The sequence below is a fragment of the Salvelinus alpinus genome, chromosome 11, assembly GCF_045679555.1.
Source record: "Salvelinus alpinus chromosome 11, SLU_Salpinus.1, whole genome shotgun sequence".
Lineage (NCBI taxonomy): Eukaryota > Metazoa > Chordata > Actinopteri > Salmoniformes > Salmonidae > Salvelinus > Salvelinus alpinus.
In genome coordinates, this window is record NC_092096.1 from 2347249 (window position 1) to 2360610 (window position 13362).

The following is a 13362-nucleotide window of genomic DNA, read 5'->3' on the forward strand; positions in this document are numbered from 1 at the left end:
CAGAATGTTATCTGATAAAAGTTATGCTGCCAGATAATTCACAGTTGTCCTAATGGGCAATCAGCATGCAGTTGTCTGGACCTCACAAAGCCTTGGAAGTGAACAGACAATGAAACATTGACACAGTTGCAATGTTATTCCCAACGGAACGAAAACACCGGACTCCTCTTCCTGGTGGAAAAACAAATGAACCTACTGCACGTTTGGGATTCTCTATATTACTAAACTGAGAGAGTATTACTAAACTGAGAGAATATTACTAAACTGAGAGAGTATTACTAAACTGAGAGAGCTGAGATAATATTACTAAACTGAGAGAATATTACTCAACTGAGAGAGTATTACTAAACTGAGAGAGTATTACTAAACTGAGAGAGTGTTACCAAACTGAGAGAGTATTACTAGACTGAGAGAGTATTACTCAACTGAGAGAGTATTACTAAACTGATAGAATATTACTCAACGGAGAGAGTGTTACTAAACTGAGAGAATATTACTCAACTGAGAGAGTATTACTAGACTGAGAGAGTATTACTAAACTGAGAGAGTATTACTCAACAGAGAGATTATTACTCAACGGAGAGAGTATTACTAAACTGAGAGAGTATTACTAAACTGAGAGAATATTACTCAACTGAGAGAGTATTACTAGACTGAGAGAGTATTACTAAACTGAGAGAGTATTACTCAACAGAGAGATTATTACTCAACTGAGAGAGTATTACTAAACTGAGAGAGGTTTACTAAACTGAGAGAATATTACTAAACTGAGAGAGTAGTAGTAAACTGAGAGAGTATTACTAAACTGAGAGAGTGTTACTAGACTGAGAGAGTATTACTAAACAGAGAGAATATTACTAAACTGAGAGAGTATTACTAAACTGAGAGAGCTGAGAGAATATTACTAAACTGAGAGAATATTACTAAACTGAGAGAGTATTACTAAACTGAGAGAGTATTACTAAACTGAGACAGTTTTACTAAACTGAGAGAGTGTTACTAGACTCAGAGAGTATTACTCAACTGAGAGAGTATTACTAAACTGAGAGAGGTTTACTAAACTGAGAGAGTATTACTAAACTGAGAGAGTATTACTAAACTGAGAGAGTATTACTAAACTGAGAGAGTGTTACTAAACTGAGAGAGTATTACTAAACTGAGAGAGCTGAGAGAGTATTACAAGACTGAGAGAGTTTTACTAAACTGAGAGAGTTTTACTAAACTGAGAGAGTATTACTAACCCGAGAGAGTATTACTAAACTGAGAGAATATTACTAAACTGAGAGAATATTACTAAACTGAGAGAGCTGAGAGAATATTACTAAACTGAGAGAATATTACTAAACTGAGAGAATATTACTAAACTGAGAGAATATTACTAAACTGAGAGAGTATTACTAAACTGAGAGAATATTACTAAACTGAGAGAGTATTACTAAACTGAGAGAGCTGAGATAATATTACTAAACTGAGAGAATAATACTCAACTGAGAGAGTATTACTAAACTGAGAGAGTATTACTAAACTGAGAGAATGTTACCAAACTGAGAGAGTATTACTAGACTGAGAGAGTATTACTCAACTGAGAGAGTATTACTAAACTGATAGAATATTACTCAACGGAGAGAGTGTTAATAAACTGAGAGAATATTACTCAACTGAGAGAGTATTACTAGACTGAGAGAGTATTACTCAACTGAGAGAGTATTACTAAACTGAGAGAGTATTACTAAACTGAGAGAGTATTACTCAACAGAGAGATTATTACTCAACTGAGAGAGTATTACTAAACTGAGAGAGGTTTACTAAACTGAGAGAATATTACTAAACTTAGAGAGTAGTAGTAAACTGAGAGAGTATTACTAAACTGAGAGAGTGTTACTAGACTGAGAGAGTATTACTAAACTGAGAGAATATTACTAAACTGAGAGAGTATTACTAAACTGAGAGAGCTGAGAGAATATTACTAAACTGAGAGAATATTACTAAACTGAGAGAGTATTACTAAACTGAGAGAGTATTACTAAACTGAGACAGTTTTACTAAACTGAGAGAGTGTTACTAGACTCAGAGAGTTTTACTCAACTGAGAGAGTATTACTAAACTGAGAGAGGTTTACTAAACTGAGAGAGTATTACTAAACTGAGAGAGTATTACTAGACTGAGAGAGTATTACTAAACTGAGAGAGTGTTACTAAACTGAGAGAGTATTACTAAACTGAGAGAGCTGAGATAGTATTACAAGACTGAGAGAGTTTTACTCTCCCTCTGCTGCCGCTTCCCCCTCCTGTGTGTGTGTGAAGTTGGGAGAGTTAGCTAAGTGTTCAGGATTAATTTTGTTTTATAATTTTTAGATACAATGTTTTTACTATTATAATTATCAAAATGGCTGCTATTCTACTTGGAATGAGAAAAAAAAACTTGGAAGGAAAACATTTGGCAACGACAGACATTGATCTTGTCTCTGTAACATCATTTGTTGTTTAGCTCCAGGGAAAAGGCTTCCTATTCGCTAGCACACCCTCAGGTTATTCATAAAACAAATATGATATTTAAATTGGTTATTCATAAAACCATTATGATATTTAAATTGGTTATTCATAAAACCAATATGATATATAAATTGGTTATTCATAAAACCAATATATTTAAATTGGTTATTCATAAAACCAAAATGATATTTAAATTGGTTATTCATAAAATCGATATGATATTGATATCAGCTTGAAAAAAATGTAGCTGACATCGATATAGAGTTTCCATATCGGTGCCCATCACTAATAATCAAATCAAATTTTATTGGTCACAAATACATATTTAGCAGATGTTATATAGCGAAATGCACAAATCTAAAAGTAAAATAATGGAGTTAAGAAATATATGAGTATTATGATTAGCATTGTCAGAGTGGCATTGATGAAAATACAGTAGAATAGAATACAGTATTTACATATGAGACGAGTAAAGCAGAATGTAAACATTATTAATCTGGATCACCCACCCCGGATCCGGGATAACTGTCATCAAAAACGCTGACTAGCATAGCCTAGCCTAGTGCCACAGGGATATAATAGAATATAATTTCATGAAATCACAAGTCCAATACAGCAAATGAAAGATAACATCTTGTGAATCCAGCCAACATGTCCGATTTTTAAAATGTTGTACAGCGAAAACACAACATATATTTATGTTAGCTCACCACCATATCCCAAAAAACACAGCCATTTTTTCACAGGAAAGATAGCTTTCACAAAACCCACAAATAGAGATAAAATGTATCACTAACCTTTGAACAACTTCATCAGATGACAGTCATATGACATCATGTTATACAATACATGTATGTTTTGTTCGATTATGTGCATATTTATAGCCAGAAATCGTGGTTTTACATTGGCGCCATGTTCAGAAATGGCTCCAAAATAGCGAAAGTAATTACAGATAGCAACGTGAAATACAGAAATACTCATCATAAACTTTGATGAAAGATACATGTTTAACATATAATTAAAGATACACTGGTTCTTAATGCAACCGCTGTGTTAGATTAAAAAAATTATTTTAGTAAAAAGCACAGCATGCAATAATCTGAGACAGCGCTCAGCCATTCTCCGCCATGTTGGAGTCAACAGAAATACGAAATTACATCATAAATATTCCCTTACCTTTGATGATCTTTCATCAGAATGCAGTAACAGGAATCCTATTTCCACAATAAATCGTTTTTTTGTTTTATAATGTCCATTACTTCTGTCGAATTAGCAACTTTGGCGAGCATGTGTAGTTCACGTGTCAATCGAACTTTACGCAAATGAACGAAAACTTCAAAAAGTGATATTAAAAATCGAATAAACTGGTCAAACTCAGTTGAGAATCAATCTTCAGGATGTTTTTCTAATATATATCCAATAACGTCCCAAACGGAGCATTTCTTCATGTCTATCTAACGCAGTGCAGACAAAGACATCACATTCCCTCTGTGCGTGGCTAAGAACTGGCAATCTGCCTGACCTGTCACTCCAAAGGCTCTCATTCGGTCCCACATAAAGCTATATGCTTCATTCCACGTTCTACTGCCTGTTGACATCTAGTGGAAGGCGTATGAAGTGCATACAGATCCATAAATATAAGGCAATAGAATAGGCGATGCCTTTCACAGCGACCCATTTCAGAATTTTCACTTCCTGTTTGGAAGTTTGCCTGCCATATGAGTTCTGTTTTACTCACAGATATAATTAAAACAGTTTTAGAAACGTCAGAGTGTTTTCTATCCAATAGTAATAATAATTTGCATATCATATGATCTAGGACAGAGTACGAGGCCGTTTAATTTGGGCACAAATTCATCCAAAAGTGATACCTAAGTGATACCTTCTATACCTAAGAAGTTAAAGTGACTAGTGTTCCATTATTAAAGTGGCCAGTGATTCCATGTCTATGTATATAAGGCAGCAGCCTCTAAGGTACAGGGTTGAGTAACCGGGTGGTAGCTGGCTAGTGATGGCTAAGTAAGCCCATATTCAGGAGCAGAGTACAGGACATCGTCTCTCCGGAAAGGTGGGTATCTGTATTTTACTGTACCATCGTTCACTATTTTGGCTGGCTACCCAAACTACATGCTCCTGGCCAAACTCTACGCCACGCCCATGGACGTTCGTTTCTTCACCGCAATGAATCTGGCTCTGAGTACGTCCGCGACGATTTCTCTAACAAAAACACATTTGAACTTTTTTAAATTAGGGGAATTTCCATGTCGTTTTTTCATCCACGTGGTTTAACCCATGGATGTAAACATGAGGTTGGTGGAGAACTGATTTGGGGGGGGGGGAGTGGGGGGTGGTAATTAGGTAGGGGTGTGTCCTCCAGTGGCTGTGGGCTTTAGTTATGTTAATTAAGACTATGTTAGAGGTTGTATGTGATTGATGTCTGTTTACAACAGATTATCTAATGTCAGGTAAAACATTACACAAGTTGTGATTTATGACTGCAGATGTCAAATTACACATATGTAATGTTGATATTATTACTAAACCAGATTTTGTATAGATCATTGAAGATCTATTACACGTATGAACATAATGATTTTCCCTGATGCTGCAGACATCAGTTTTGTAAGAATATGTTTGTGATGTTTGATGAGCAACGATTCATCACAAACACAATCCATTCTCATTTTGGTCAGTGCAGATTACATTAGCGACTTATTCCTGTCAGTGATCAATTGACAAGTCTTAATAATGCTACAAGGCTACCTGTTACCAGCATGTAAATATATCACTTTATCCCCAAAGTGTTGGAGAGTAAGTTGAAGAGGGCATGGGTTTGAGAGGATGGGATACTTTTCACTCATTGGGTACAATAGATCCCACCTCTCCCCCAACACAAGGACACAGACCAACTACAAATGCCATCTCCACCCAGAAACAGCCAGCCCAGACCCAACCCCTTCCCCTTCCCCAACCAAAGGAAACAGACAAACAGTTAAATATTCCACCAGACCCAACCCCTTCCCCAACACAAGGACACAGACAAACAGTTAGCTATTCCACCAGACCCAACCCCTTCCCCTTCCCCAACACAAGGAAACAGACAAACAGTTAACTATTCCACCAGACCCAACCCCTTCCCCAACACAAGGACACAGACAAACAGTTAACTATTCCACCAGACCCTTCCCCTTCCCCTTCCCCAACACAAGGACACAGACAAACAGTTAACTATTCCACCAGACCCTTCCCCTTCCCCAACACAAGGACACAGACAAACAGTTAACTATTCCACCAGACCCAACCCCAACCCCTTCCCCAACACAAAGACACAGACAAACAGTTAACTATTCCACCAGACCCAACCCCTTCCCCTTCCCCAACACAAGGACACAGACAGTTAACTATTCCACCAGACCCAACCCCTTCCCCAACACAAGGACACAGACAAACAGTTAACTATTCCACCAGACCAGCCATCAAACCGCAGACTCCAATCTCAAGCAGACAAAATACATTTATCAACAAACAAGCAAAAATGCATCGACGACGTAGTCCCCACAGTGACTGTACGTACATATCCTAAACGAAAGCCATGAATTACAGGCAACATCTGCACTGAGCTAAAGGCTAGAGCTGCCGCTTTCAAGGAGCAGAACAAAAATGTAGACACCTATAAGAAGTCTCACGAAAGCCTCCAACGAACCATCAAACAGGCAAAGCATCATTACAGGATTAAGATTGAATCCTACTACACCGGCTCTGATGCTCGTCAGATGTGGCATGGTTTGCTAACTATTACGGATTACAAAGGGAAACCCAGCCGCAAGCTGCACCAGTGACGCGAGCCTACCAGACGAGCTAAATGCCTTCATGCTCGCGTCGAGGCAAGCAACACTGAACCATGCATGAGAGCACCAGCTGTTCCCGGACGACTGTGTGATCACACTCTCCGTAGCCATTGTGAGTAAGACCTTTAAACAGGTTAACATTCACAAGGCTGCAGGGCCGGGATGGATTACCACGACGTGTACTCAGAGCATGCGCTGACCAGCTAGCAAGTATCTTCACTGACATTTTCAACCTCTCCCTGGCCCAGTCTGTAATATCCAGATGTTTCAAGCAGACCACCATAATCCCCGTACCCTAGAACGCCAAGTTAACCTGTCTGTCGTCCTGCTCCTGAGCAAGGCAGTTAACCCACTGTTCCCCGGGTGCCGATGATGTGGATGTTGATTAACTTCTCTAGGGTAGGGGGCAGCATTCGGAATTTTGGATGAAAAGCATGCCCAAATTAAACTGCAAGCTCCTCATCCCCAGAAGATAAGATATGCATATTAGTAGTAGATTTGGATAGAAAACACTCTGACGTTTCTAAAACTGTTTGAATCATGTCTGTGAGTATAACATAACTTATTTAGCAGGCGAAACCCCGAGGACAAACCATTCAGATTTTTTTTTTGAGGTCACTCTCTTTACAATGATTTTCATTGGGGAACCAGATTTCTAAGGGACCTGCTTGCAGTTCCTACCGCTTCCACTGGATGTCAACAGTCTTGAGACATTGGTTGAGGTTATTCCTTTGTGTAATGAAGAAGTACGGCCATCTTGAACGAGAGTCTATTGAAGTGTCCTGTTAGATAGAAGCGCGTGACCAGAAAGCTAGCTATTGTTGGTTTTAATCCTGTATTGAACACAGATCATCCCGTCTTCAATTTTATCGATTATTAACGTTAAAAAATACCTAAAGTTGTATGACAAAAGTAGTTTGACATTTTTTGGGATATTTTGTAGTCACGTTTGAGCAAGTTGGAACCGGTGTTTTTCTGGATTAAACGCGCCAAATAAATTGACATTTTGGATATATATCGACGTAATTAATCGAATAAAAGGACAATTTGTGATGTTTATGAGACATATTGGAGTGCCAACAACAGAAGCTCGTCAAAGGTAAGGCATGAATTATATTTTCATTTTCACTTTTCACAGTGTCGCGCCTGCATGGTTGAAATATGCTTCTCTGTCTTTGTTTACTATTGTGCTATCCTCAGATAATAGCATCGTTTGCTTTCACCGAAAAGCCTTTTTGAATTCTGACATGTTGGCTGAATTCACAACCAGTGTAGCTTTAATTTGGTATCTTTCATGTGTGATTTAATGAAAGTTAGATTTTTATAGTAATTTTCATAGTAATTAATTTGAATTTGGCGCTCTGCATTTTCTCTGGCTTTTTGCCAAGTGAGACAGTAGCGTCCCTCCTAAACTCAGATTTTTGTATATAAATATGAACTTTAACGAACAAAACATATTTGTATTGTGTAACATGAAGTCCTATGAGTGTCATCTGATGAAGATCATCAAAGGTTAGTGATTCATTTTATCTCTATTTCTGCTTTTTGTTACTCCTCTCTTTGGCTGGAAAAATGGCTGTGTTTTTCTGTGACTTGGCTCATATCTAACATAATCGTTTGGTGTGCTTTTGTCGTAAAACTTTTTTGAAATCGGACACTTTGGCTGGATTTATAATAAGTGTATCTTTAAAATGGTGTAAAATACTTGTATGTTTGAGGAATTTAAATTATGGGATTTCTGTTGTTTTGAATTTGGCGCACTGCAGTTTCACTGGCTGTTGACGAGGTGGGACGCTACTGTCCCACATACCCTAGAGAGGTTTTAACTAATGAATTGCATTTTGTTCTCCCAGGCTATTGTACAAGCAGCCCAGTGTCTTGGTGGGGTGAGTAGTGTTGTTACCTTATGTTAGTTACACATCATTGTTATCTTCCACATCAGCGTGTAGCCTAGTATACCACACGTCTTTTCATGGACCTTAAATTGCAAAAATATTAAGATAATAATCAGTACAATACAGTCAGGCTTGATCTGTATATCTGTAAACATTGAGGTAATAATCAGTACAACATAGTCCGGCTTGATCTTGTTTTGTTTCTTTAGTCGTACTGATGTGATGGCAGTCACCCCATGGTTGGCACCCATCGTCTGGCAAGGAACCTTTGACCCTGACCTCGTCGACATAATCTACAAGTCCATGAACCTCACCATAGCAACCACAGTGTTTGCCGTTGGAAAGTGAGTAGCCTACAACTTTTCCCAAATGTTCAAAAGGGAAGTTAAACTATCAATACTTTTACAACATTGAAACTACACTGAGTATACAAAACATTATGAACACGTGCTTTCTCCATAACAGACTGACCAGGTGAATCCAGGTGGAAGCTATGATCCCTTATTGATGTCACTTGTTAAATCCACTTCAATCAGTTGTAGACAAAGGGGAGGAGACAGGTTAAAGAAGGATTGTTCAGCCTCGACACATTTAAGACATGGATTGTGTATGTGTGCCATTCCGATGGTGAATGGGCAAGACTAAAAAAACACTCTGTGTATGAGGACATAACCAGCTATGGGAAGCATTGGAGTCAACATGGGCCAGCATCCCTGTGGAACACTTTAGGTGAAGCAACTCAATATTAAGGTGTTGTTCATGTTTTGTACACTCAGTGTATAAGGACATAACCAGCTCATGTCACATGGCAGGTAATACAGTATCATGATATCATGATTCATGGCTTGGCTAAGATTTGAATAACTGTACTGCTTTGTATATTTTCTGGTAGACTGTAATTTCTGGTCAGAAACTGTTGAGAATGTCCTATACAGTCCTATGAGAATGACCATACAGTTACAGAGGGTTGCTGGCATCAGAATCTCAGGTGCCTGATACCGCCATTGTGCCCTTGAGCAAGGCACCTTAAACCCTTATGTTATGTACAGGTAACTGACAAAATAATGGAAAGCACTAGTGAATGAGGGATACAAAGTATAGGGAATGCAGGTGCTTACACACAGGTGTGGATTCTGAGTTAATTAAGCAATTAGCATCCCATTATGCTAACGGTCATGTGTAAAAACGCTGGGATGGCCATTTATTTTGGTCATTCGTTTAGCTACCATGGCTCTGCCCCCAGAACAACAATGCCCCCATTTACAGGGCACAAGTGGTCAATAAATGGTTTGATGAGCATGAAAACGATGTGAACCATATGACAGTCACTAGATCTCAATCCAAATGAGGCTGTGTCTGAGAGAGCGTTATCTACCACCATCAACAAAACACCAAATTATCAAAACTCAAAATTATGAAGAATGGTGTTGCATCCCTCCTATAGAGATTCAGACACTTGTAGAAGCTTTGCCAAGGTCCATTAGAGCTGTTCTGGTGGCTCGTGGTGGCCCAACACTCTGTTCAGACACTTGTAGAATCTTTGCCAAGGTGCATTAGAGCTGTTCTGGTGGCTCGTGGTGGCCCAACACTCTGTTCAGACACTTGTAGAATCTTTGCCAAGGTGCATTAGAGCTGTTCTGGTGGCTGATGGTGGCCCAAGGATGCTAGTGGTGGCCCAAGGTGGCTCGTGGTGGTCCAAGGTGGCTCGTGGTGGTCCAAGGTGGCTCGTGGTGGCCCAAGGTGGCTCGTGGTGGCCCAAGGTGGCTCGTGGTGGCCCATCTCTCTATTTCCTATATTTTGGCAGTTACCTGTTTGTTTTAAATTCTGACAGATACGTCCGCTTTCTCCGAGATTTCCTGGAGACAGCAGAGAAGTACTTCCTGGTCGACTTCAACGTGCGCTACTATGTTTTCACTGATCGTCCCGATAATGTTCCATCAGTGACCATGTCCCAGGGGAGACATTTGAGTGTGATCCAGGTCCCAGGTTCAAACCGCTGGCAGGAGATATCAGCCCGGAGGATGGAGATCATCCAGACAGCCATCGAACGTCAGATCAGCAGGGAGGCCGACTACATCTTCTGTCTTGACGTGGACAGCAAGTTCCACGCTCGCTGGGGGGCCGAGTCTCTGGGCAGGCTGGTTGCTGTGATTCACCCAGAATTATACAATCAGCCCCGGGACCGCTTCTCGTATGAACGGCGTCCAGCCTCGACAGCCTACATCCCCATGGTTGAGGGAGACTACTACTACGCCGGGGCTGTGTTCGGAGGGTTCGTGGAGGATGTGTACACACTAACAAAGGTATGTCGGAAGCAGCTTGAAAAGGATGCAAGGAATTCCATCGAGGCTGCCTGGCAGGAGGAGAGTCACCTCAACAGGTACCTGCTTTACAACAAACCCAGCAAGCTGTTGTCTCCAGAGTACTTGTGGCAGGACTTCCATGGCAAAACCAAAGAGATCAAAGTCATTCGCTTCTCTGGGATCATTAAAAACTATGCTGAAATTCGTCCCAATGTATAAGACGAGGAATTGGATATTCGACCGGCAGAAGAAAAACTTAATTGATTGTGGTTAATGTTAGGTTAAGTTCAGGTATAGTTTCACTGAGGTTTGGGTTATGGTTAGGGAAAGGCATAAAATGTCACATTGGGTATACAGCTGTCCGGCGCCGTTCATTTTCTGTTGGTGAAATACATACACTGACATAAAACTACTATTTTAAATGTACTGTATATCAGTCACTGCTGTAGTTTGGGGATCATAACGTTCTCCACTTAGAGGAAATTATAATTGTTTCATCCTGTATTCTGTAGCCTATCTACTGTGTATGTTGATTACTGGGAACAATCTCAATAAATATTATGTTTAAAAAAATATTACGATTATGTGTATTTTTCTTGAAATAAATATTTAACCACTTTCAGAATGTTTGTGTTATTTCACTACTTGTTATATTTTCTATAGCCTAACTAAAAACAACATCTCCTCTGTGACAAAGGTATGCGGTGTATGAGTAACAAACCAGTGGTTTAGTGGAGAGATGGAGAAATGGGGAATATTGCACCGGTTCCATCTATAGATGTGTAGATCAGACAAGACACAGCGGTGGACTGAATTTCTGTTAAGAATAACATTGGCAGAAGGTCAACGTGGAGCTGGCATTCCTGTCCAGAAACAACCTCTGACCACTAGACATATACTGTAAACAGTATGAAAACAAACATGAAAACAAACATGAAAACAAACATGAAAACAAAGAAAAATACCCCTTTAAAAAGGTATTATGGAGGATTCACTTCCTTGTGTAAAAGCATCCTGCCAATGTCAAGGCAAAAGGGGAAATCCTTCAATTCAAGTTGTACCATCTAATCAATGTTATGTAAGAGATAATCAATGTTATGTAAGGGATAACCAATGTTATGTAAGAGATAATCAATGTTATGTAAGAGATAATCAATGTTATGTAAGGGATAATCAATGTTATGTAAGAGATAATCAATGGTATGTAAGGGATAATCAATGTTATGTAAGAGATAATCAATGTTATGTAAGAGATAATCAATGTTATGTAAGGGATAATCAATGTTATGTAAGAGATAATCAATGTTATGTAAGGGATAACCAATGTTATGTAAGAGATAATCAATGTTATGTGAGGGATAATCAATGTTATGTAAGGGATAATCAATGTTATGTAAGAGATAATCAATGTTATGTAAGGGATAATCAATGTTATGTAAGGGATAATCAATGTTATGTAAGAGATAATCAATGTTATGTAAGAGATAATCAATGTTATGTGAGGGATAATCAATGTTATGTCATTGATAAGCAATGTTATGTAAGAGATAATCAATGTTATGTGAGGGATAATCAATGTTATGTCAGGGATAATCAATGTTATGTACGAGATAATCAATGGTATGTAAGAGATAATCAATGTTATGTAAGAGATAATCAATGTTATGTAAGAGATAATCAATGTTATGTACGAGATAATCAATGGTATGTAAGAGATAATCAATGTTATGTAAGAGATAATCAATGTTATGTAAGGGATAACCAATGTTATGTAAGAGATAATCAATGTTATGTGAGGGCTAATCAATGTTATGTAAGGGATAATCAATGTTATGTAAGAGATAATCAATGTTATGTAAGGGATAATCAATGTTATGTAAGGGATAATCAATGTTATGTAAGAGATAATCAATGTTATGTGAGGGATAATCAATGTTATGTCATTGATAATCAATGTTATGTAAGAGATAATAAATGTTATGTGAGGGATAATCAATGTTATGTCAGGGATAATCAATGGTATGTAAGAGATAATCAATGTTATGTACGAGATAATCAATGGTATGTAAGAGATAATCAATGTTATGTAAGAGATAATCAATGGTATGTAAGAGATAATCAATGTTATGTAAGGGATAATCAATGTTATGTAAGAGATAATCAATGTTATGTAAGGGATAATCAATGTTATGTAAGAGATAATCAATGTTATGTATGAGATAATCAATGTTATGTAAGGGATAATCAGTGTTATGTAAGAGATAATCAATGTTATGTAAGGGATAACCAATGTTATGTAAGAGATAATCAATGTTATGTGAGGGATAATCAATGTTATGTAAGGGATAATCAATGTTATGTAAGAGATAATCAATGTTATGTAAGGGATAATCAATGTTATGTAAGGGATAATCAATGTTATGTAAGAGATAATCAATGTTATGTAAGAGATAATCAATGTTATGTGAGGGATAATCAATGTTATGTCATTGATAATCAATGTTATGTAAGAGATAATCAATGTTATGTGAGGGATAATCAATGTTATGTCAGGGATAATCAATGTTATGTACGAGATAATCAATGGTATGTAAGAGATAATCAATGTTATGTAAGAGATAATCAATGTTATGTAAGAGATAATCAATGTTATGTACGAGATAATCAATGGTATGTAAGAGATAATCAATGTTATGTAAGAGATAATCAATGTTATGTAAGGGATAACCAATGTTATGTAAGAGATAATCAATGTTATGTGAGGGATAATCAATGTTATGTAAGGGATAATCAATGTTATGTAAGAGATAATCAATGTTATGTA

General features: G+C 37.9%; 1 protein-coding gene across 2 annotated transcripts in view; it reads left to right on the forward strand.

The window, feature by feature from the left end:
- LOC139533466 (globoside alpha-1,3-N-acetylgalactosaminyltransferase 1-like) overlaps window positions 1-13362 on the forward strand; it is a 72010-nt gene that overhangs the window by 6367 nt on the left and 52281 nt on the right. The window contains exons 4-6 of one of the 2 annotated variants that reach the window (XM_071331507.1): window positions 8194-8226; window positions 8445-8579; window positions 10067-11156. The exons of the other annotated variant lie outside the window; for it this stretch is intronic. Coding sequence (XP_071187608.1) covers window positions 8194-8226; window positions 8445-8579; window positions 10067-10757 — 859 coding nt within the window. The 3' untranslated portion in view covers window positions 10758-11156. Of the gene's footprint in view, window positions 1-8193; window positions 8227-8444; window positions 8580-10066; window positions 11157-13362 lie in introns of those variants that run through there. 2 annotated transcript variants of the gene reach the window in all.